Here is a 26,284-nt window from a genome sequence, read left to right as displayed (position 1 = left end):
TTACGCTTCGTTGCACGGCATTGTTTGTCATCGATCGAAGATGTGTTTTCGTGAATGAATTCACGTGGGTAATACTTTGGGAGCAAAAACGTTTTGCTTCTATTGTGCAATGAAATTCCGAAATCAAGCTATTTTGCGATATTTAAAATGTAGTGGCCTAGACATGGCACTAATTATCTTACAATTATTTAATAGATATATCTAAAATATTGCCTATAGAAATGTAGGCCTCCTAGGCCTAAAAAGTTTAAACAAAGTACTTATGAAGGTGATGAGCTTGTAACGCGTTGAAATCATAGAGAAGAAAAAAAAAACAAACATCAACTGACGTCCGTCTACGTGACGTGAAACAATACGCATGCGTATAGCAAAAAACCTCACAGCAGCTGCCGTACGTAGTAGGAGCACATGGGTATGGTGTGTGGAGAGTGCGGGCTTGTGGAAGTTTACTTGTTGTTTCAGTAGAAGCTCGCACAGGTTGGATAAAAACAACCATCTGCTCGCACAAGTTGGTGATTGAAAACAACACAAGGGAACTGTGCCGAATTGTGGTGAAAACCACGTGCTCCGCCAAGTTGGAGTTTTTGAAAGTTCAACTCTCGGCAATACCCGAAGAAGTGTATTATTTTCAATGTTGATAATAAAAAATATACTTTAACTATTTAAGTATTCAATGTATTTATTAAATAAATTATTAGGCCTATTAAATTTATATTCTGTAATATTTATAAAAAAAAATGGTAGGCCTACTTGTCTGCGTTAAAAACATCGGCCGCCGCCTATTTGGCACAGACAATTAAAATTACGTATCTATTATAATTTAATAATATACTGTATTTTCAATACAACTGTACATTTGAACAATAATTACAGTAATTCAGCAAATTATTTATTACACACAAAATACATAACATGAATGTAATTAAACATAGGCCTAATCTACTATCAGGCTGTAGGCCACATAATTAATACTAAGTAGTAGATTCAGATTTTATTACCACCGTAAAATGATGTCGATAATTGAGAAAAACAAAAACATACTAGCCCCTATTTTATTTGGTTTATAGTATAACTAGGAAGTTGTTAATTAGAAACTCCCTGGTATAATAACTTCAAATAAGTTAAAAGCCGAGAGTTCAACGCTTCCTATTTCGCGATCAATGGATGCCGCAAGAGACCGCGTGCTATATGACAGACCTGGAAACTCTATACGCAACGACTTGATACGCCCGACTGCATAGAAACACATGTTTTGGCTCCTGGAGATAACGTTCCATACCACCGAATTCCGATCCATACATTTACTTAACAAACACTACACTGGTCTCGACGTCAAGAGAATTCGTTCGTGCGCGACTATTATTTTCATTGTTACAGTTTTTCACAACCCCTGTAAAACATCGTGGACATTTTCGGTGATTTTAAGAGGTTGCCCGTCGGGACATGTTAAATTTTAGTTGCCCGACGTATTTATTTGGTTGCCGCGGGACGTCGGGCAAGCGATTCTGCGAGCCCTGTAGTTATTTGATTGACAGCCACTGACCTAAAATCAACTATACTGCAGCAACGTTTGAATTGACCGACAACGCCCATTGCATTTTGGGTAATGCTAACGATTTGATTTCTGTCCATGAACTACCACTGATTTCAAAAAGTTCTCCTGGGAAATATCGGGGAGAATTTCCTACACAATATGCCAACCTGGTTCCAAGTTTTTACAAGTTGTTTACTTTTAGCAATGTGAAAATTATTTAGCATAAAAGTATATTTACATACTATAAAATAATAAAAAGGTTGACAAAGTATTGATTATCATGTTATGATGCCTTGTCACTATAAAAACAAGAGATTTATCTCATTTTCCCAGAAATGTATGAACGAACTTGTAAACACCATACATAATTAAGGCATATTAAATGTGTTATATACATAATGTGCAAGAAAAATGCTTCAGAAAGAAATTGACTGGTTTTAACCATGAATATAATATAACTTAGTTTCCAATGGAAGGAAATTGATGGAAAGAAGGCCAAATTAAAAACGAAAGGAAACAATCCAAGTGGCATTTCACTGTCAAAAAGAATTATATAGTGCAACACAATTTATTTTTAATAAATGTCAAATTTTTTCCCCATTTTTTTTGTATAAATTTACTAAAGCAAGTAGCATTGCATTTGAGAAGTTTCATATTTATATAAAGCAATAATTTGTCATTTATCCAATGTCCAATTTGAAAAAAATAGTTGGATTATTTGCTTTTAACATCGGATGTGAGTACCAATGTACTTGCTTGCTAAACTAACTGGTATGTTTGTTTAATTACTATTGTGTATGATGTTGGAAACGGAAAAAAAAACAAGGTTATTATACATGATCAATTTATTTATAGCACAATTAAACGGCTTGCACTGCATTTTTATTGAAATTTTGTTTATGTTGCTTTGTGTTACAGTGCTATATAATCATTTCAAATAACAAGGCAAGTACAAGGTGCATGTATCCTTCCTATTCGGAATGGTAGGCCTTCACACAAATTACAAGGCTAGGCCTACTACTTCTACTAGCTAGGGGGCTAGGCCTCTAGCTAGGTCAAACCACAAGAAACAGACTTGCTTGTCTGTCCATGCCATGTCTAGCCATTCTATAGCTTTAGCTAGAAAGTAGGCACTAGGCTAGCCTAGCCTACTCAGTCAGTATATTTTTAACGCATTTTTAATTGATGAGAAATACAACAAGAATGTCCACTTTATGTTATTCTTTTTTGACAGTAAGTGTAAAACTATCAATGACAGTAGGCCTAAATGTACATTATATTTCCGCAATTTATGTACCATTTAATTAATCAGAGGGATAGTATTGCGTACGAAAATCGACGGAATCCTGTGTGATCTTCTCTCACGTCAATAACATCAGACACCACCACTATCCTCATACTCAGTCAGGCTAGCAAGCAAGTATTTTGACTGACAACAAGAAGACTCACCTTGTAAACATCTCCGTATGTTCCACTACCAATTCGCTGCAATAGCTCAAAATCATCTGTAGGATTCCTTCTGGATATCTCCGCACTTGGAGTTCCAGACATGGTTGCTGTAACTATTATCAGTTAAGGAGAAAAATATGATATTTTCGGCATCAATCTGGTTAGGCCAAAGTCAAAAACACCGATCCGCTATTTTCTATCCACTTCCTGTCTTGCGCATAAAACATGTTTCAGAAGTGCGATCGCTATATCATCATCAGTTGGTTTCAAACATAGGGGGCGCACCAGTCATTATTTCTTCAGAGCCATATATGGCTGATGCGGTATTTTATTTCTTTTAAAGAAACTGTATTTCGATTATTTTCAAAGATCGATTGTTGCCCCAAAAAACATGAACAATAATAGAATCATATTTTGAATATGCCATTTTGTAGTTCTAAATATAAATTAAAAAGAAAAATAACGTTGAAGAAAAGAGGAACGACGTTTCGACTCCGGGGAATGGGGTAAATCCCAGGTTACTTCATTCTCAAGTTTATACACAGAATTTCAACAACCAAAAATAACACACATTAATTAAAGGTCAAAGACATTTTTTTTAAATAAAATTTAGAAAAATGTTTTAATGTTTTCACTTAAATTCAACTAAAATCCCATTGGCTGGCAGTCAATTTGACTATACTTTTTAGATAAATAATGGGTTTTTTTTCGATCCAATTGTTGGTCAAAGTGAATATAATATTACTATTATTAGATTAGTGCGCCTTTGTAACATTAAAACGGCAGGGGATATTCAATTAATCCAAATCGAAAACGAACTGTTTGTATAAAGTACCGTCGTACAGTAGCTAGTAAGTTAGGTATTTAAGTTTGACCGACAATTATAATATTCTATTTCTAAAAGATCGTGAAGGATTTAACTTAGTATCAATAACAAGTTTCGTTTCCTGCCGAAGAACAACATTTTTCATTTATTAATATTACTACATTAAACTTAAGCTTATTTAGGCCTATAGTTGCAACAGCTAACTGCTGAAACTAATTCATCAAAAGACGCAAGAAGACATAAAATAAAACAAGTACTGTACATAGACTCAAAGATAGTACACCATCTTTGATAGACTTAAATCATCTCGATTTATGAGGGCGCTATAGCATGTAAATAAAAACACATGGTATGGTTTGTAGAGGATCGAAAAAGTTTATAAAAAAAATGTTTAAAATATATTCGTTTTGCAGAAAGTGTCTGTCTACTTGTTTACGTTTATTAAGTGGTAAGAGATTTTGGTTAGTGATGTGTAAAGTATTGTCATAAAATACTAATAGATCCTAAAAAATATAGGCTTTGAACACCACCTCAAGGCCTAGCTAGCCCAGGCTAGCCTACTCTACTACTATAATGCCTACCTATATTCGCCGGTGGGTGCTACTATAATGGCGCTACTGCTGTTTCGCACCGTTATATCTTCGATTTCTCACCATTTTTTGTTATCGCAGTCACTCACACTCACACGTTATGTAACATGTAATATACAAAATTATAGACTATTCAGCAACACGAGAAGATTTTCATCTTTCACCACTACACACATGAAATTATTTGTGCCATTGCACTAACAAACATTCATTATTTGTATATAATGAACTTAAGGTAAAACAAGAACTAATGCATTGAAAAGAACGTTTTCATTGAGTAATGGACCAGAGAGGGCGCTTGCCAAGTACATCAGTAGCAAGATTAAAATGTCTGGGCCGATATCAGTCGCAGAATACATGAAGGAATGCCTGACAAATCCTCAATATGTAAGTTAACGTTTCACATGTTTCTTCTAAAAATAGAAATGTATATTTTCAACTGAATGTTTATCATTATATGCCTTATCAATCAATCAATAATCAATCAATCATCAATCAATAATGGAAGAATTTGATATTTTTTTTCTTCATTAATAATAATAGGGATATTATATGAACAGAGATGTTTTTGGACAAAAAGGAGATTTTATCACTTCACCGGAGATTAGCCAAATGTTTGGAGAGGTAATTAATGATTATCCTATTTGTTACCAGAAATGTTGTACACCTTGAACATAATATAAATTGAATGATATACACCATACCTATTAACAGTAACTATTAATATATAATGTGTTGCATTACATGACATATTTTGCTCATTCCAACCTTCCAATGTACATTTTGTTTACCAAACTATTTTTTTCAATTCAATTCAACTTTATTTCAGACAAACTGTCCATATGAAACATATACATACAAGAAATACAAAGAATTATATGACAACTGTCATGGAGAGAGGACAAAGAATTATTTATTGACATATAGTGCCTCTCTCCACAGTTGAATGTGACCTTTTGCAAGCATCATGGAATGAAAGGTGTTGTGTTTTTACTTGGTAGTTACTTGGTATCTGGATATTGGATGACTGGATGAAAGCTGGTAAACCACCTTGTTTAAACATTGTTGAGCTAGGGCCTGGAAGAGGGACATTAGCAGATGATATACTGAGAGTAAGATACAACTAACGTTCTAATTTTAGCAGTGTCCTGTCATGCAAGCCTTCTTTTGTTAATATTGTGAATTTTTATTTTAAGCACTTTGGGACATTCTGTTTAAAAAAGCGCTATATAAATATGACCACATTAACACTAAGGCACCCCTGTGTCATGGTATTCATAAGGTATGACAAATAACGCACCTCTCCCAGGAGTCGTATAGTGGGTCATACAATTGACAAGTGCATTATTCTTAGGTCTTTATCTTAAATACAACACTGCTATGGAAATAGATACTATTATTTTTCTAATAAATTAAATTATTATATAGGTGTTAAATAAGTTTAGTCATGTTGTTGAAGATGTATCACTTCATCTGGTTGAGGTGAGTCCAAAGATGAGACAGTTACAAAGAGTTAAATTGTCGGCGCCAGAAATGAAAAAGAAAGAATTGGAAAATCCAGTGGAAAAAATTAACAGTAAATATGGAATACCTGTTATGTGGCACAACAATGTAAAAGGAATTCCCCAAGGTAAATATGGAATAACTGTTATGTGGCACAACAATGTAAAAGGAATTCCCCAAGGTAAATATGGAATACCTGTTATGTGGCACAACAATGTAAAAGGAATTCCCCAAGGTAATGAATTCACGGAAAAGGAATATTCCCTCCATGCTTTTGTCAACAAATATGGAATAATAGTTGGATGTGATTTTGATATCAACATACTGTCATCATACTTTAAAACCTCGAAAAGAAGCCCATGGGGTTCTTCTTATTTAGGACTTTTGAGATGGAGTTCTTTTCGAAATGGGCTTCTTTTCGAGTTACTTTTGAAAACTGAAAAGGGGGCTTTTTTACTAAATAAATGCTGTAAATTTTGTTTCAAAAAGAAGCTTTTACTATCTTACTATACAGTATACAAAACAAGAGGATCTATTTGATTTTTTTGTTCATATTTTCAAGGTTTTTCCTGTTTCGTTGCTCATGAGTTTTTTGATGCATTACCAATCCATAGTTTTCAGGTAATATAGTTTAGAGTAATATTAATTTAATTGCATATATAACACAAAGCTAATACAAATTGAATTGGTAACTATATTATATATGTATATCATTCTTAAATAATAATAATTTTATTCAAAATCTAGTCAAAAGTGTATGGTTTGAGATGTTTAGTATTTTTATTAGAGAACCAAACATGGCTGGCGGGAGGTTCTAGTTGATGTTGATGAAGCAGCAGGGTCAGATAAGCTAAGGTTTGTGCTGTCAGCATCAAACACACCACCAACTGTCTATATACAGGTATGGTATTGCCCTGCATTGAAATTATAGGAATTGAAGGACTAAAAAACAGAATGAAATACAAATTACCAGTTCCCTAAGGCAAACACACAGTCATCACATAATCCACCGCTCTGTCTACACTATCAAACTTTATGACAAAAAAAAGTGTGATGTACCCAAATATGGTATGCTTAAATATGACATCATCATGTCTATTTTGGTGTCACATAAAGTTTGATAGTGTAGACACAGCTTTAGTTTTATTTTTTAATCTTTAATTTGTCGACATTAGGAGACTGAAACAAGAGATCATGTGGAGATTTGTCCAGAAGCTGGTGTTATTGTCCAAGACATTGTGCAGAGAATAACAGAAGATGGCGGATCAGCCTTGATAGCTGATTATGGCCATGATGGAGAAAAACAAGATACATTGAGGGTACAAGTATTGAGACTACTGTCGATACAGATAACAACAGATATCTTATATTGCATAAAATTATAATAATCTGTTGGGGGCACTCATTGTTTATGTTTATGTTGTAAAGTATTGTTTTTTTTAAAATACATAATATTTTAACATTTACTCCACTTGCAGTACTGTACTACTATAGATTTTGAGAATGCAGTAATTCTAGGAAAAAGGCAGCCTTTGTTTTGATCGTGTGAATTTACTCATGGCTCTGAGGATGTTTCTATAATTATATATGCCCTGGAGTTAATGACGCTAGAAAGAATTGTTGGTGCAACCCCACCCAAACCCTCCAGCCCACTACTTCATTCCTTGAAAATCTTGCATATTTGCTTGTATCTAAGTAACTTTTGTTTTCTTCCCCGCAGAAACCCCTATTTGTTTTTTGGTAGTCATGTCTACTGTTTTTATATGAAATATAAGTAATATTAATTATCTTCTGTGACAGGCATTTAAAGAGCATAAATTATTTGACATCTTATCTGAGCCTGGGACAGTGGATCTAACTGCAGACGTGGACTTTTCTTACCTTCGGACAATGTGTGGCAAGTCAGGTGAGGACAAAGAGATAACAGCTGCAGCATAGAGGGCAGACTAGCCGATAGCTAAATAAGATGATTAGAAAATTGTAGCACTAAAATATTAATTGTTAAAACAGTAAAAATGTGGTTAAAAATGTCTTACTTTTAAATTCTCCATGTCAATCTTAATCTAGTTTCCCTTTTAAGACAGTTCCCTGTAGAAATATGAAAATACAAACTGATTACATTATATCTTTATTTCTTTTACATAATGTTATACTGTACTTCAATCAATAAAGTGAGCACATATGGCCCGGTGATGCAAAGTTACTTCCTCAAAAATATGGGCATTGAAACTCGATTGAAAGTAAGTGTATTTGGGGATAATTGAAAGTAACTGATTCTGCTTCAAGGCATCGGGTATTGAGAGTTTTGAACACCAGACTAGTGATCTGGAGTTCTCCTAGGTTTGAGTCCCACCTGAGAACAACTTGTACATATAGGGCAGTGTTTTACTACATTGCATATTGAAATAAAAAAATAATAAACCACTTAAAGATTAAAAATTGACAAATTTTCTTCCAATCTTATTTTCTAGGCCCTGATGATGAACGCCTCAGAAAAAGAGCAGAGTGACTTAGTATCAGGCTATAGAATGCTTACTGATCCAAAGCAAATGGGAGAAAGATTTAAGTTCTTTGCAATTAGACAGAAATCAGACATTACAGATATTCCAGCTGGATTTACTAGTCTGACATGACCATATTGAAACAAGAAAGTTATATTTATACAATAGTGGAATTGCATCCATTTTGCATCCCTATGTACCAAGAAAATGATACCACCCAACCATCAATGAAAACCATCAACTTATCTTGGTTTCTATGGAAATCATTCACGAAAGAGGTACAAGGCGTATTCGACTGGTCACTCGCAAACAGTTCGCAGTGAGCTACCCCCACTGCTCACATAAAAACAGCAAGTAATTTGAGGAACTATATCTGTGGATCTGAAGTCAAATATGGTTATTGCACAGTTTAACCAACATTTGCTGTTTACTGCCATCTGGAGGCTTGCTGCAGATTTAACAATCACTTAATAGTAAAGGGAAATAATGAATATGAGTAATAATGAATATGAGTAATAATGAATATGAGTAATAATGAATATGAGTAATAATGAATAAAAGTAATAATGAATAAAAGTAATAATGAATATGAGTAATAATGAATATGAGTAATAATGAATATGAGTAATAATGAATAAGAGTAATAATGAATAAGAGTAATAATGAATATGAGTAATAATGAATAAGAGTAATAATGAATAAGAGTAATAATGAATAAGAGTAATAATGAATAAGAGTAATAATGAATATGAGTAATAATGAATATGAGTAATAATGAATAAGAGTAATAATGAATATGAGTAATAATGAATATGAGTAATAATGAATAAGAGTAATAATGAATAAGAGTAATAATGAATAAGAGTAATAATGAATATGAGTAATAATGAATAAGAGTAATAATGAATATGAGTAATAATGAATATGAGTAATAATGAATATGAGTAATAATGAATAAGAGTAATAATGAATAAGAGTAATAATGAATAAGAGTAATAATGAATAAGAGTAATAATGAATAAGAGTAATAATGAATAAGAGTAATAATGAATAAGAGTAATAATGAATATGAGTAATAATGAATAAGAGTAATAATGAATAAGAGTAATAATGAATATGAGTAATAATGAATATGAGTAATAATGAATATGAGTAATAATGAATATGAGTAATAATGAATAAGAGTAATAATGAATATGACCACTAAATACACTGTAAATACTGTACAATGAAAGAATTGATACAATATACTTTACTCAAAGAATTCCCATTATTGATAATCTACTGTTTACTTATATGGATAAACATATAGACAATATAGTTTATTAACAAAATATGAGCCAATATTACTTATTAAACGTTTACTGTGAAACAAATGAGGGGCAATAATGTTATAAAACTATTGCAAATCTCTACAATATTTAGGAGAAATCACTATTTAGGGGACAATGATATCTTGGGTCCTGAATCTCTGTGTCATCTTAATGGTGGTTCTACTTTCAAAGTCAGTGTTTTGTGCATACCACTTAATATACTGTACAATAGTATAGAACTTGATGAAGACATAAAATAAAGTTTATAATGGCCTGGCTCAGAACGTTGTTAACCACATGTCACCATTTGTTCCTTTCCAGTCGTACAGAGGTGGTTTGCTAGGCCTAGGCTGAATATCATATGTTGGAACAGGAGGGCCTTATTACAGTAAGATCACTTGGATTAAATATTATCTTCCGGTAACCTAGTAATTATTTTATTTTGTGGCTCACTCCTTTTTGTTTTTCCGTTTATGAAACTGATTAGTTTTATTCTTAATTGATTTCACTAAGATGTTAAGTTCATCTTTGCTACTCTTCAATTTATCTTCAACTTCGTTGTTTTCCATTAATTCACGATTTAAATTTGTTTCTTTCTCCTCCCTTCGTTTCTGCTTCTCGTCAATCAGGGCTTCTGTTGCTTTTGTCCGTTTAAAATTAGGATCCGACGGATCAAGTGCGAAATGATGCGAAGTGTACATTGCATTGAATCGTTTGTCATCCACATCAATTTTAAAGTCATCCTCAAAAAGCTCAGTTTTCTTCTTTTTATTCTTCCTTTTATTCTTTTTCTTTAAATTCTGTTCATTTTCAAGAATTGCATCCATACTGAAATGTTTCTTGCCGTCATCCTCTTCTGCCATCATAAGAAGCTCTAACTCAGCCTGTTTTTATAAAAGAATGATAAATAAAACAATAAACAGTTTATAAAGCTTTGATTACACTATATTGGCCCCATTCACTCCTTTAAGGGCACTAGGGCGGATTGATATAAAACAGTTTTGATTGATGGTCATCACTCCACGATTAAAGTCAGCTTTATCAAATATACTTCTTGCCAAAGCCACCCCTGTTAGACCAATGCTATCAAACAGTATAAGCTAAGACCACGAACAATAACAAATTGAGGGCGCACTTTAACCATAGAATACCAAATAAGGCACATGCTAATCTATACACTGGTCTGGGCAAACTGCTTTATCACTTTGTTTTTTTCATTTCATACCTTTTTCCTTTCATTTTCCTGTATCTCTTCAGGTGTCAAAAGCAGATCTTTCTTCTTTTTCTTTTTTACACCTTTTTTACCTGCAAGAAAAAAGTACATTGTTTATTGACTGATAAAAGAAATAATTGAAAATAAATTTAGCAGGGCCGATCCAAGGGGTAGAGCGTGGGTCCCCTTTGACAGCTAAAATAAAACTACCTGTTTCCTCAATTTAATAAATACTGGACTTGCCCGGTTTAGTATTTAACTCTAAACTATTAAGGGGACACTTTCAGGACCCAACAAAGCACCTCTTTAACAGTTGGTTTCTCCCCAGAATAGTGGTTGGCCATGGTGTACTGTATCAAACATATAGTTCAAAGCACCTCTTTAACAGTTGGTTTCTCCTCAGAATAGTGGTTGGCCATGGTGTACTGTATCAAACATGTAGTTCAAAGCACCTCTTTAACAGTTGGTTTCTCCTCAGAATAGTGGTTGGCCATGGTGTACTGTATCAAACATATAGTTCAAAGCACCTCTTTAACAGTTGGTTCCTCCCCAGAATAGTGGTTGGCCATGGTGTATCAAACATATAGTTCAAAGCACCTCTTTAACAGTTGGTTCTTCCCCAGAATAGTGGTTGGCCATGGTGTATCAAACATATAGTTCAAAGCACCTCTTTAACAGTTGGTTCCTCCCCAGAATAGTGGTTGGCCATGGTGTATCAAACATATAGTTCCCATTTTTTGTTTTAAAGCAAAGTGTCGACTGAATAGGTATACCGAAGAGTGGGTCTACAGTATTTATTGTTAAATTCTAAAATCTTTAGTCTACATTGAAAGACAAAGAGGGACCAAATGAATATGACTAGTATCATAAAATAATTCTTGCATGACCATCACATTATAAATAATAATGATGCATTGTATGTTGTTGGTGTTACATTCTTACTCTACATTTAAAGATGGAACATTAATGTTAGACTGGTATCATAAAAATATCCCTTGCATGACAATAACATTTATATAAAAATGATGCACATTTTATGTTTTTTAAGTTAAATAATCTCACATATCGATGTTAGACCAGCAAATCTGATAATCGCTAAAATAATACATAACAATTGAAATTCATAAATAAAAATGACGCACGTTTAACATCTTGTCACATACCAATCATACTACAGTATTTTGATGACATCATCATGTTCAAAATATAGAATATATGTAGGCTTCGTAAATACAACTGTAAGTGCACTGTATACAGTTATATACATTATACTATTGCACGATACAAAATAGACACAATTCTGCACTATATAAACATATCTACTGTACTTCACGTGATAGACTATGATGGTATCGTCAACTTTCTGTGCTCAAACATACTTGTATTTGTGCGTCGTTTCGTTTGTGCATATCACCTAATTCGTAAATGGTGACTTTCATTTCTAGTTTATATTTTGTAATTTTAAGTCCATTGTTCTTCACCTAAAACACAATCATCTAAGTGAAATAGTTTCTTTGTTTCAATGTATCTCGGTTGTATCTCGGTATGTATAAACACAATCATACAATACTGCCTTAAGCTATTTGCACGCCGACAATGAAACATATAAAAAAGAAACCAAACTAAACACAGATCTTACTCTAATGCAACATTAAATCAACATATTTTCTAGGAAATAAAGCAGGAACATAAAATATGCAATTACTGTAGTTTGAAAAAAAAAACTGAACTTGAAAAAACTGTAATTTAAAGCAAGAAATAGTCAAATTGTTTGTGTGAAGTGAAATCATAATTTCTTTTAGTGAATGACTTTATTAAAAATACAGAATGCCAATTCAAAGTCTGATTTTATTAATCTTTGTTTTGACAATACATACTTTAACTTTGTCTTTTTTAATTACCGTATAAGCGAAATTATTTTAAAAATTATGAAAACTACAAAAAGAATCGGCTGGTGTTTATTTTGAGAGGGGCATTTATTAAAATAAACATGGAATGAAATGCCATATGGAAACATAATTCTAACCTTGTTCTAGAATTTACACATAGTTTCTTATACAAATGGTTTATTTTATTATTTTTTTTAAATTCCTTTTTATCATTTCATAAAAATAAGTTTAGGACAGTACCTGCAAAAATCATATTTTTAAGAATGCAATTTAATTTGCTACCATATAATTAAGACAGACAAAATTGAAAACAATTTTTTTTGGATAGAAACTATTGTAGCCCATCAGCTTAGAAAAGGGCAATTGGCGGGTCTATGCCTTAGCAGACGGGAACATTACCAGTACAGCAAATTTGGTAGTATAATTGTTTGTATGCAATTAATATGAAAATGAGATATAGACAATACAGTGGTAGACATTACCGGTCCATCATCTCTCGTACAAATAGGTTTTGTAACAGCTTTTGTCCAGCGGGCACTGAATGCTTGTCGTATACGTATGAGAGTGATGTGACACTTTGTAATTGTTTATGTTGTGTTTGATAAGATAAGGTAACTTTATTTCGTCCACAAATAAATGGCAATAATAGTGCTCGTCTCATACAAAAGGTCAAATCATCAACAAAATAGAAATAAAATTATCTACCTACCCTGCGGTTGTACTGGATGATCCAATAACATACAAAACGAAAAGTAAGAAATAGGTACAAAACTAGTATACAACTCACCTGACTTGTCACCACTTAGACTCTGAGTGAAAAACGAGTCCGTCAAATCAACGCCCTCTGGAAGTTCATCATCGCTAAAGGTTGCTACAGACTCGGGCTACAAACAAAATTGAATTGACATACATAGTTTAATAATAGAATGTTATTCTTTGTCAAGTCAAACTAGTTTGACAAAAAATCACCATCACCATGTCCATATATGTTCACATCACTTTTTTTTTTCACATAAAGTTTAATAGTGTAGATAGAGCTTTACTCCATAGATCTGATCATACACTTTGTTTTTAGGAATTAGGTCAACGTTGAGGAGTGTTCCTATTGTGAAGTACAGTAGTCACAAATAAATAAAATAAAACTGCAGATAATACCCTAAGGCCACAAATAATAAATGAACTTCAAAATACATACTAAAGGTGTTGATACAACTGACAGAACACCAAGAACTAAGCACAGAAATCATGAGCTCAATTATATCAAACTAAAATTTCTTGCTTTTAAAAAAAATTCATTAAATTTGGAGAGAATTTTAACATGTAGTATAACTGCCCAACACTTTATGAATAGGTTAATTAGCATTTGAAATTGGCTGAAGATACGACAGTAGAAAACGTATCTAAATGTAAATGAACAGGCAATATAAACTGCCACTGTTTTAACGACATATACTGTGTCACAGTGTGAATGAGTCGCCAAGTCATTCAGTTGTGTCTATTAGTACACTCTATAAATGTGTTTAGTTTTAAATGGGTTTAGTTTGACATAAAACAAGGTGATAATAGTACACATGTCATTTGCACTGATGCAGTCTGGATGTACTATGACTCTCTACTCAGAATGGTGCCATGGGACAGCATTTTAAAATAATCATTTTCTTCTTGAAATCAAACAATCAGTCAACACATCAATTTCTACAGTATATTGTTTCATTGTTCTTGTAATGTGCCCAAATATGGTAGTGATATGACATCATCATATATGGGCATATTTTTTTGTCACAAAGTTTGATAGTGAAGAAAGAGCTTAAGGAAAAGAAGGATTAGATGAGATCTTAATGAGATTGTAAATAAAGAGCAAACAACTTTTATGGTTATGTAAAAATTTTACTAAATAGTTTTACTACAATTTTAAAAAATATGGTATGATTTCAGTCTGTTTAAATACAGAAGCTTATGAGGCAGCCATTGCAATAAACAGACTGTAGGTCTAGATTTTCCAAAAAGCTTGCTAAGATTTGTATAAAACAACAAAAGAGAGCAATCAAAATATAGTTACTGTAGAATAATTGGACTACAGAACAGCAAGCGCAAATGATTACTTTGGAATGAAACAAATAACTATAAAAACTGCAATATTCTTTTACAATCAAAGAAATAAAAATGAAATATGTTTATCAAAGTAAATGGTCAGTCACAATATAATGACATTGCCTTTAATATGCATTGCTGACCATACTTCACAATAAGATGACCTTCCAGAATGTTTTATTGGGCAGATTGCGAGGGTAATATCTTTGATACAAATATTAAGTTCACAATTATCAAATTTTATTAAAGGTTTTATTAAGAGTTAAAAATGATAATATTCTTTAATTATTCAAGATCTAAAGCGCAATACATACTTCAAGCAAGCAATCAAATGCATGCCCCTACCTTGATAAAATTCAGTATTGCAAAATATCAAGTCAAGAAAATTTAACTTAAATTGTAATTAAAATTACAAAATATATTACAGTACAAAACAAACACAATTTTTATTTGAATTACTTTATTTACAGAACTGTATTTATATTATTATTATTAATATTACTATATTATTTTACAGATACAGAACTGTATTTATATTATTATTAATTTATTATTATATTATATTACAGAATTGTAAAGTATTTACAGAACATTACATATATTATTATTATTAATATTATTATATTATTTTACAGTACAAAAGTTAAAGGTTCTGATTTTTACATCAACAAACAGTCTTTAGAGTAATGCTACATTTACTATTTCCATGTAAAATCAAAACTTCCTGGAAACCCAAAATTGAGATCCTTGAAAACTGAAAACTTTCCAAAAATCTTGATCCCCGAGAATACAAGAAAATCTCCCAAAGCCAAACCCCTGAATACTGGAAATTCTCCAAAAATAAAGTTCCCTGGAAAATATCCCAAAATCAATTTCCCTGGAAACTACCAAAATCTCCTTAAACAACAACATTTTAAAATATGGCCAAAATGTAAATTTGTAGGCTCCTGGTTTGGATATGAACAGTAATACTGTAAGTGTTTTGTTTTTACAATAAAAAGTTATACATAGCGTTTTAATACTTGGTGAATATATCTAAGCACGGCATTGCCATGATAAATATTCATAGTATTATGTTATAATGTTATTACATAGCGTTTTAATACTTGGTGAATATATCTAAGCACGGCATTGCCATGATAAATATTCATAGTATTATGTTATAATGTTATAATATTCTACAATATTTTAGAATCACTAGTATAATTTGATCTTATATTTGAAAATTTACAAATTTAATATGGTTTTATAATTTAATTTTATAGATTCAAAGAAATGTAGAGATTTTTAGAGATATAAAAAAGGTTAATAGATGATGTTAAAATCAAAACAAAAAAGAGATATAAAAAAAGTTAATAGTTGATGTTAAAAACAAAATAAATAAGAAATATAAAAAAAGTTAATAGTTGATGTTAAAAACCAAATAAATTTCAGACATCCAGATGCTTCTGGGTGGATGTTGTGTTAAAATAGTTCAGTTGAAAAGTCTTAAATAAGCTTTAGGTTTAATAGCTGGAATACTTTAAGATGCATGTTCTCGCATACCTCAATCTGTGTGGGCGTGGAGTGGGAGAGGGGAGGGAGGAATCATGTCTTGAATACTGGACTGAATTTTAGCACAGGCGTGGCAACAACATATGTCATCTTTTATAGGGTCTGTTTCGTGTCAATCGGAATGTCCCAATCCTTTTCCAAAAAACTCACCTGGTTCTTTAAAGTGCACATGATCCACAGACGGAGATGTAATGCAAATTAAGTTCAACACTTAAATTCAGAACTTCATTTCACTACTTTTAGGCCCTGGGGCCCATATTTCAAATTCCTGGATCTGCCATTGATCCAGACGTGTACACCAGACTTCCAGTTTTCAGTCCTTATCTAAGAAGACTTTTTCTACCACCAGAAGAATGGTCAAAGAAACTTAAACCTGTTTCAATATTATGGCCATGGTTTGTCCATCCTGCCTTAACCACTCTTGCACTCGACTAGGCTATTTCAAATATAATATATGTATCTTACTTTTGTCTGTTTTGAATTCTTTCTAATTTCTATTTTTTCCATCTTTTTTTCTCTTCTTTTCTTTAAATATTTTTCCCATGGTGTCATTTCTTCTTCTTTTGAAGATAATTTTTTCTTTACCAGTTCTTCAGTCTCTTCTTTTAAGCCTAAGAAAACCAAACAATGGTTAACAGATCAAATTCAATTTTCGTTTAGACTGTCAACTGTTTTGACGCTTTCGTGACCAATATTTTGACCAATTTCTCAATTCTAATAAAAAAAATCATACAGACAGCTATTTGTAAAAAAAAAATTGAGGACGATACCGTGAAAAATTATGAGATATCATGCAGAAAACAAGAACACAAAGCATATAATAAACTTATACTTACTTTAAGTAAAATATAAAATATTATTATGTTTTTACTATCGAAATTTAATTTTATTGCAAATGTATTTAACCTACAATTCACGATAGTCTGATCATAAGTTGATTCATAAATAAACTCACAAGAAAAACAAAATTAAGTGTTCTTTGTTCATATTTTTCGATAGACAACCTCATTATTCCAGTTTAATATATCAAATAACAAGTTTAAAATCTAGAGTGATCCTTTTATCCTTTCATTTCTTTATTCAACTAGCAATACAATAAGCTAGAGGCCATTTTAAGAGGGCACCTCCACCTATAGTATAACTTTTTTTTGCATGTGGTCAGCAGAATCAATTTGTTGGGAGTGGGTTCTGACTTTTCCCTTGACCCTTCCCCTTTAAAATTGAATATAGACATGATGTCATATCACTACCATATTTGGGCATATCAATACCATATTTAAGCTTATCACTACCATATTTGGGCATATCATACTTTTGTCAAATAATTTGATAATGTAGACAGAGATTTAATAATGTAATAATATTTGTACCTGTTTCCCATGTAATTTCCATTTCCATGTCATTGTTTTCAGACTCTTTCTGTTCAGATTCATTCACTTCTTTTAACAGACTTCTGTACTTGGCAATATCATCACGAGTACCTCCTTCATCGCTACTATTTACTGCATCACCTGCAAAGAGAGATTCAAATCAAATAAATATGGATTTTGAAATGAGGCTTGATAATATGCTCAGCTACTGATCATGGGACCTATGCTCATACCTCCAGGATCTCTTTAAAAAAATCCACTCTCACATTTGTAATGTAAAGCATCTTGTGTATATGTTTTATTGTAAATAGGGTTGCTACCTTAAAGAACACATTTATGGCTATTATTGGCAATATGCCTAAATTAGGAATACTAACTATAACTAGATATATTTACATAAATAAAATACTTCTAATTGCTTCTCATTGATTTTAATTTTAATATATTAAAAACTTTAAAATAAAACAATCATTAATAAATCTGTCTGTTAATTGACTAAATTTATTTTTCAATTGTTTTTAAGTTCAAAACCTACCTTCATCATCATCATTGTCATCATCACTAGATGCTATCAGCATTTTTACATCATCATCGTTGAACTCCTTGCTTTCAAACGCCTGTTGCATTATCCGTGACCTTTCTTTATCCGTCTCGTCCCACGTCAACACCACCTTCGATTGGTGCAGTGCGGTTGTTTTGAAATCTTGTGGTTTGTAGTTTGTCATATTACCAGTGTCTGTTACCTGACTGGTAGGAGCAACATCAAAGGTAACATCATCTGGGATAAACCTGAAAAAAAATAAAATTTAATTCATTTCTACAACCTTTAATTCAAAGAATGAAATATAGATTTAAAAATCAAGGACATGTGGCGCAGGGTGTTGGACTGCTGATCGTGGGTTCGAATCCAACTCTTGCAACAATTGCGTTTACTTCTCTTTACTCAGGTATGCAAATGAGTACCTAGTAAGGTCAAGTCACAACTCTGCGCGGATTACTAGCTGCATTATGGGAGTATGTTTTTATAGGTGTTTGTACAGCACACTTGGAGATGCTTTATAAATCCAGGATATTATTATTTTCAAATATTATAAAGCAAAAAGCGCAACTATGCATTGCACCAAAAGGAGCGCTTATTTTGGCGAGTATTGATATTTATGTTGAGTTACCTCTTTACGCTTACCTGAGATCTAACTTGGAAGAACTACTTTCTATTTCCATATTATCACATTGGTCATAGATGGCCGAAGCTGTCTGAGGAGAGTCACACTCAACTACCGCATAATAGTATCGCAATCTATAAAGCAATGCATGTATAAAACATGTTAGTGTTATGATATAATTAATAATTTCTGAGCTTTTAATACAGAACTTGTACAAGTGTGACAATATCCAAGATATCCCTATAATAATGGTACTTTGTTTTGTTATAGTAGTACTGTAGATACTGTACGTATTAAAACTATCTATCTAAGGATTAATAACCATCAGCTTGAACAAAGTGTCCTCTTTTTGGAGTCCATTAAATAAGGGTTGGCTGGCTGAGTCCCTTTATTAAGGCTGTCCCAAACAATTTGTTCTTTCAGGTCAAAGGTAACATTTTTCTGATAATTAGTCTGATTTGAATGAGATAATTATGTTAATTTTCGGTTAAATTTTTATAGGTTAATTATCAGTTAATTTTTGGCTGCAGAAACAGTACACAGTCTTTAATAGAAAAGCTATTATCCAAAACCATTTGTGTAAACTTTATTTTACCAAAGCAGCCAGTTACTCAGAATGTACTTGTTAATGTTAAAATGAAATCATCACCCAACATTAGCCTGGAGCCTAGACAACTTCATTCAATTGTTTTATCTGTGAATCAGCATCATTACAATGAAATCACAGCCCATGTTGTGCAATGACACTCCAGGGAACAAGCAAGATGTTGAGCAATAGCAATTACAGTAATTGCCTCAAAATTAAACTTTATTTGAAAGTAAATTGACTTGACTGATAGTAGTACTACCTCATAATAGTAAATAAGATATATATACAAATATCCATAATGTAAACTGTTTTACTGTACTGTGTACTCACAGACCAAAATATAATGTAGTGGTTCACATAACACAAAGGAGTGGTTATGATGCTTGGCTACCAATCTAAGGGTCCTGGGTTCAAGTCCTGTCATATGTCAGGATTTTTTCTCGTGACAATTTGCAACCCCACTCTCAAAAACTTGTAATAAGTCTTTATGTAGAGCATCTTGTATATGTTTGTCGTGTGAACAGGAGAGCCACCTTTGAGAGAAGGACAGTGATTGAGTTTACTAGTGGTTATCCTTGGCAATTTGCCTAAAATTGAATAATAATAAAAATAAATAAAAAAGAATTGGAATATACAACTTTTGCCAGATGTACAGCATGGTTCAATTGTATGTGTAAAACATATTGCCCCTCGTTTCACAGGAAAGTGTCCCGTTAATAGGAGTATCTAAGGGTCCCTCAAAGGAGGCGTTCTACTGTATGTCAAATCCCAAGACCTCACAGCTCAGATCACATGACCTCAAAGCCCAGATCACATGACCTCACCTTTGCAATTGATATGTTCGTAGTCTTTCCATCTGGATCTTCTGACCTTCAAGACTGTCAAAGTCAATTTCTTGTTCATCTTTGTGTAGCAGTCCTGCTGGTCCATGTTGGTCTTCCTCTTTCATCTTCTGTCGACCAAATTCAGATGGAAATATCTATAAAAAAATAATAATTGGTAGCAAATAATTGATAACTAAGTCTGTGAGCTTTTACATAAGATCTTACATATCAAATGTTACAATTGCTCCCCACTGATTGCAAACAGTATCTAAATAGCTTTTACATAAGATCTTACATATCAAATGTTACAATTGCTCCCCACTGATTGCAAACAGTATCTAAATAGCTTTTACATAAGATCTTACATATCAAATGTTACAATTGCTCCCCACTGATTGCAAACAGTATCTAAATAGCTTTTACATAAGATCTTACATATCAAATGTTACAATTGCTCCCCACTTATTGCAAACAGTATCTAAATAGCTTTTACATAAGATCTTACATATCAAATGTTACAATTGCTCCCCACTGATTGCAAACAGTATCTAAATAGCTTTTACATAAGATCTTACATATCAAATGTTACAATTGCTCCCCACTGATTGCAAACAGTATCTAAATAGAAGACAACAATCAAACTTGAAAGTCCCATAATTATAGTAAATGTTGGATATATCAAATCAATGAATTATACGACAAATAGAAAGTTTGAGTAAAAAAAATAAAGGCCTGGGGTATTTATTCGAGGGGCATTTGTTCAAAGCGGGGCTTTTTTCAAATAAATTTGGTACTTGTCTTAGAGGAGTGGTTGTTTGGGTGGTAGGTATCCCGGAGATAACTGTCTTGGGGGTGGTTTTTTTCTAGACTTTTGAAGTATACCTTAACAGATTTGACAAGTCCTCCAGTAGGTTTGAATGAGTTAAAGACAGCCATCAAGTCTGTAGCCTTGATGCGATCCCAATCAACATTGCACACTGCCAACCTTGCTGACGTGTCCTCGTTCCGCGGTGCATCAGCGTCAAGTTCTCCCCATTCGTGCTCCAGTTCATCTTCACTTTCCGACTCGGATTCAGAGCTTGATTCCACGTTGCCCATTCCTCTGGCAACATCAATTCCTAATGGATCTATTTCTTCTCCACTATCATCAGACGAATCTTCTTCTTCTTCCTCCATATTTATTTCTTTTTCATTTGCTTCTTTATTTTGTTTAAATTTTCCCATTTTAGTTGCATTTTTAGATTGACTGTGCATCAGTGATTTATTTCGTAAAAATTCTTTTCTTTTTTTCAGTAATTCTATTAACTTCTTTTTATGACTTTGTTTTCCTTTCATCTCTGGTAATGACTGCGTTGATAATCTTCTTTTTTCCTGTCTTTCTTTCACCGCTGAAAATGCTTTATTTGATTGGTTATCAGTTTCTTCTTCGGAATCTGAAAGCTCATAAAATTGTTTTAAATTTTCAGACGATGATTGATTTACGGGACGACCTCGCTTATCAACCGAGTATTTCAGTTTGAACTGATTGCTCTTGAACATAGCTTGGAAACGTTTGTCTATTTTCACCTTCCGGTCTTGCTTTGGCATCATCCGGAATCTTGGATCTTTCCCAATATGGGAAAACCTTTCGTCAACGGATACATCCATCCTTGTCCTGCTACTTTTCAACCTGTTAATTAATTAATAAAAAAAGTGCAATTAGTGTTAGGCTAGTCATGCCGGTATGTTTATACCTCCATGCCATGGGCTAGTAGAGTATTACCATTAATAGAATAGTATTAGTAAACCTATATACAGTAGGGCTTAGCTAGTCTTTTATTTTATGAATACCATCATTATAATAATAAGCCATCCATAATAATATCCGTCATCCACACTACTATTCTATTATTAGTCTATTAGTTATGTTATGCGCGATTTGAACGATTTGCGCAATTTGAAATTGTGCAAAAAAATCCTTGCGCAAAGAATTCTTGCGCAATTTAAAATTGCGCAAGGATTTTTTTGCGCAACTTTCAAATTGCGCAATCAACTTGCGCAATTTCAAATTGCGCAAGAAAATCTTTGCGCAATTTTAAATTGCGCTGCACAATTTGTAAATTGCGCAAGATAGTTCTTGCGCAATATGACACCTTTGCGCAATTTGAAAACGAACTGTAAATTTTCAAATTGCGCAACAAAATTCTACCAGACAATCGGTATTATAATAATTTAATAAATACATAACATTTATTATTACAATTAAATAATATTATCACTGTAACTTGAAATAAATCAAAATAAATGTAAAAATTAAGTTTTTAATATTAGTTTAAGCTAGGACATGTAACCTAGTCAGTATCAGTAGTCTAGACCCTAGCTAGGCTAGAGTAGTATAGCCGGACGCCCGCGCCCGCCTGGTGGAACACCACCGCTTCGTTTTCCTTCGTCGGTTCTTCGACGGCATGCTAACTTATAACAATATTTGCACTACTAAAATAAGGAAATGCGATATTTATCTTTAATTTTGAATCATTCTTAGAAATTACTATAAAAATATGGGTGTGCATGATTTCACAATCTGTCAAAAAACCTTGCGCAATTTGCAGATTACTTGCGCAATTTAATACGTTGCTTGCACAATTTGAAACACATGTTTCAATTCAAATTGCGCAAGGATTTTTTTTGCGCAATTTCAAATTGCGCAAATCGTTCAAATCGCGCATTTGAACGACAGATTGTGAAATCATGCACACCCATATTTTTATAGTAATTTCTAAGAATGATTCAAAATTAAAGATAAATATCGCATTTCCTTATTTTAGTAGTGCAAATATTGTTATAAGTTAGCATACCGTCGAAGAACCGACGAAGGAAAACGAAGCGGTGGTGTTCCACCAGGCGGGCGCGGGCGGCCGGCTATACTACTTTTCGAGACATGCTACCTCCTTGCCGCAGGCAGAAGAGAACCCTTAGGTCTAATACAACTAGTACCGGAAGTCTCCTTCCCCCCAGGTGTAAAACTGAACGATACCAAAGGTCTGCCATACCTACGATTGTTAAGTTCATTAATGCTAACTGATATAGGTTTGATTTCCATGATTATTTCTCACTTTCTAGATGCCGTTTCGACCTTTTATTATAATTTTAATAATGTATATATTAATAATAATCTTAAATAATAATAATAATAATGACGTGCTCAATTTTATGAACGAATAATATTGTATTTTGTGTTTTATAATATATAGTTATTTTTCTATGCTGTTTGTAATTGTGCCTCTTTTACTTTTAATTATATATGTATATTGATTGTAAACAAACGTTATCAGCCAATGGCTGCTGTTTTGTATGTGTTTTTAAACCTAAATAAATAAATAAATAAATAAATAAATAACAGTTACACTACTAGGCCTACAGGCTACTAGCTAGGCCTAGCCTCCTAGTAGCCTAGTAGTATAGTAATGTTATGCGCGATTTGAACGATTTGCGCAATTTGAAATTGCGCAAAAAAATCCTTGCGCAATTTGAAATTGCGCAAGGATTTTTTTGCGCAATTTCAAATTGCGCAATCAACTTGCGCAATTTCAAATTGCGCAAGAAAATTTTTGCGCAATTTTAAATTGCGCTGCACAATTTGTAAATTGCGCAAGATAGTTCTTGCGCAATATGACACCTTTGCGCAATTTGAAAACGAACTGTAAATTTTCCCATACATGGCTAGGCTAGGCCTAGGCAGAGGAGTTTAAAATTTAGTATTTTATTATATAAATAAGACCATTTCAATGAAGATAATGTTTAATACTCACTTTTTAAGTTTTTAATATTAGTTTAAGCTAGGCCATGTAACCTAGTCAGTATCAGTAGTCCAGACCCTAGCTAGGCTAGAGTAGTATAGACGGCCGCCCGCGCCGCGCCCGCCTGGTGGAACACCACCGCTTCGTTTCCCTTCGTCGGTTCTTCGACGGTATGCTAACTTATAACAATATTTGCAGTACTAAAATAAGGAAATGCGATATTTATCTTTAAGTTTGAATCATTCTTAGAAATTACTATAAAAATATGGGTGTGCATGATTTCACAATCTGTCGAAAAACCTTGCGCAATTTGCAGATTACTTGCGCAATTTAATACGTTGCTTGCGCAATTTGAAACACATGTTTCAATTCAAATTGCGCAAGGATTTTTTTTGCGCAATTTCAAATTGCGCAAATCGTTCAAATCGCGCATAACAGTAATACTATAATAGGCCTAACTAGGCTTGAGAGGTCTTTAACGAAATTAATGTATTATCTAAGCCTTTATCATCCAGAACAGCTTCAGTTCAGCGACGAGATGCCGACGACAGGCACGGTTGTTAAGTTCCTATATAGCCTAGGGTACCTAGGCTAGGGGCCTAGCTAGCTAGAGCTAGGCATATAGCCGGCTAGCAGCTAGGCCTAGTTTACTGAGTAACTGTATATTAAAGAGACGAGACCCTACTCTAATGGTGGTATCCTAGCTAGGCCTACAAATAATTCGGATCATAACTAACCTCCAATTGTTCTTTAGGCTTAGTTTATTATTCTATAATATTAAAATGCTATAAATAAAACAACGGAACCAGCGTTGACATGAAACAGGACAGCAGGAGCGAGTAGTAGCAGCAGCAACACGTACATGTGCGTGAACTTCGACCTTTGTAAGACTCTGGTTAATGTTATTTACTGAAAAAAGCAGGTTGAAACCACAGCTAGTTTTGTACATATTTAGGTCAGCTGATTCCTCTAATAATAAGCCCAAACTTGTGGAAAAAATAACATAAATTAAATTATAATTTTTTCTCTCCTTAGTAAAAAATTAATGTTTAAATGTAGAGACCGTACGCATCAATAAGGCAAACACAGTTGGTAGGCCTAATGATTGATAATATTTTGCATAACTTCTTAGCTTCCACTTATGACTTATGATTTTTATTTAGTGTGACCTCATCGAATTCTGTCCGATATGTATTATTATACCATGGAGAAATACTTATTTCTCCATTATACACATGATCAGTGATATGGGACCTGATATAACATTTTAATTAAGGCATTCTGTTAGCAACAAAAGCTGATGAGCATTGGATTGGATGACTTCGTCTTCCATCGCTATACCACTCTCCCATGGGGATATCAATGCCGTTGTCTCCTCCTCTTTGTTCCCACGTCGCGTACCAGCCGATGTCGGACAATAGGCCCGCAGCAGATAAACAAAACAAAAACAAAAATTAACCAGAGCAGTATTTTTTTACTTTTACGTTCCACCAAAAGCATTTCGATAAAGTATTAAAAGCCCTTAAGCAAAACGCCTATTTAAGACAGAAAATCAATTTTGAAATGAATCAAATTATATGCATACACAATCAACAAATACCGTTGGATATAGGCCTACCGCAGGGCATCATCAACACCAAATTATTAGCATAAAAAAACAAAAGGCTGTAGACGGACGAACTCGAGAAGCCGCAAACAAATTTTCTTTTATTGATAATGAATAATTGGTTAGGTCTATGGTTTTTTTACTTGAATTGGAACATTTTTTTACGAATAAAGTATATAGGCCTATTTCTATGCCTATATTCTCTAAATCAAAAAATGCCTAAATATAAAATGTACACAAAATATTTCGGGCATAGGCCATCATCAATCTATACCAGCCCAATGTCTGTATATAACTACAACAGATCAGAACAATAATTACAATAATTAAAAATAATAATAACTACTACAGTAGTAATGACTATAATTTTAATGTGTTTAAATTTTAAATGTAAATATGTATCATTATGTTTGTATGATGTAGTATGTTTAAGTGGATATTAGCCCTTGATGGCATTTGCAGCAATAAAGAAATTGAATTGAATTGAATATAT

The 26,284-nt window shown here is 33.0% G+C and overlaps 3 protein-coding genes across 5 annotated transcripts in view; 1 reads left to right on the top strand and 2 right to left on the bottom strand.

Moving 5' to 3' along the window:
• Positions 1-3,165, bottom strand: part of LOC140061142 (mitogen-activated protein kinase kinase kinase kinase 5-like) — a 55,162-nt gene extending 51,997 nt beyond the window's left edge. The window contains exon 1 of the mRNA XM_072107602.1: positions 2,984-3,165. Within this exon, the coding sequence (XP_071963703.1) occupies positions 2,984-3,085 (102 nt within the window). The 5' untranslated portion in view covers positions 3,086-3,165. The remainder of the gene's footprint in view (positions 1-2,983) is intronic.
• Positions 3,166-4,152: 987 nt separating this feature from the next.
• Positions 4,153-9,054, top strand: LOC140060286 (protein arginine methyltransferase NDUFAF7, mitochondrial-like). Of its 2 annotated transcripts, none has more exons than XM_072106434.1 (11): positions 4,153-4,257; positions 4,635-4,786; positions 4,943-5,023; positions 5,401-5,511; positions 5,828-6,029; positions 6,465-6,523; positions 6,690-6,803; positions 7,078-7,221; positions 7,703-7,808; positions 8,075-8,142; positions 8,374-9,054. In XM_072106434.1, exons 1-11 carry the CDS (start codon positions 4,161-4,163, stop codon positions 8,533-8,535), a joined length of 1,296 nt encoding a protein of 431 aa, XP_071962535.1. In that variant the 5' UTR covers positions 4,153-4,160; the 3' UTR covers positions 8,536-9,054. The 2 variants fall into 2 exon arrangements, with proteins under 2 accessions (XP_071962535.1, XP_071962536.1); XM_072106435.1 differs by having other exon boundaries at positions 4,154-4,270.
• Positions 9,055-9,454: 400 nt separating this feature from the next.
• Positions 9,455-25,014, bottom strand: LOC140060285 (ESF1 homolog). 2 transcript variants are annotated; one of them, XM_072106432.1, is made up of 10 exons: positions 24,923-25,014; positions 21,292-22,078; positions 20,410-20,564; positions 19,017-19,130; positions 18,369-18,622; positions 17,834-17,974; positions 16,929-17,074; positions 13,606-13,702; positions 10,942-11,021; positions 9,455-10,600 (listed from the first exon to the last, which is right to left on the bottom strand). In XM_072106432.1, exons 2-10 carry the CDS (start codon positions 22,054-22,056, stop codon positions 10,166-10,168), a joined length of 2,187 nt encoding a protein of 728 aa, XP_071962533.1. In that variant the 5' UTR covers positions 22,057-22,078; positions 24,923-25,014; the 3' UTR covers positions 9,455-10,165. The 2 variants fall into 2 exon arrangements, with proteins under 2 accessions (XP_071962533.1, XP_071962534.1); XM_072106433.1 differs by lacking the exon at positions 24,923-25,014 and adding an exon at positions 24,198-24,619.
• Positions 25,015-26,284: the final 1,270 nt, after the last annotated feature.

Source organism: Antedon mediterranea, chromosome 10 (genome assembly GCF_964355755.1).
Source record: "Antedon mediterranea chromosome 10, ecAntMedi1.1, whole genome shotgun sequence".
Taxonomy (NCBI): domain Eukaryota; kingdom Metazoa; phylum Echinodermata; class Crinoidea; order Comatulida; family Antedonidae; genus Antedon; species Antedon mediterranea.
Note: the sequence above shows the minus strand (reverse complement) of the source record. Positions and strands in the feature narration are given on the sequence as shown.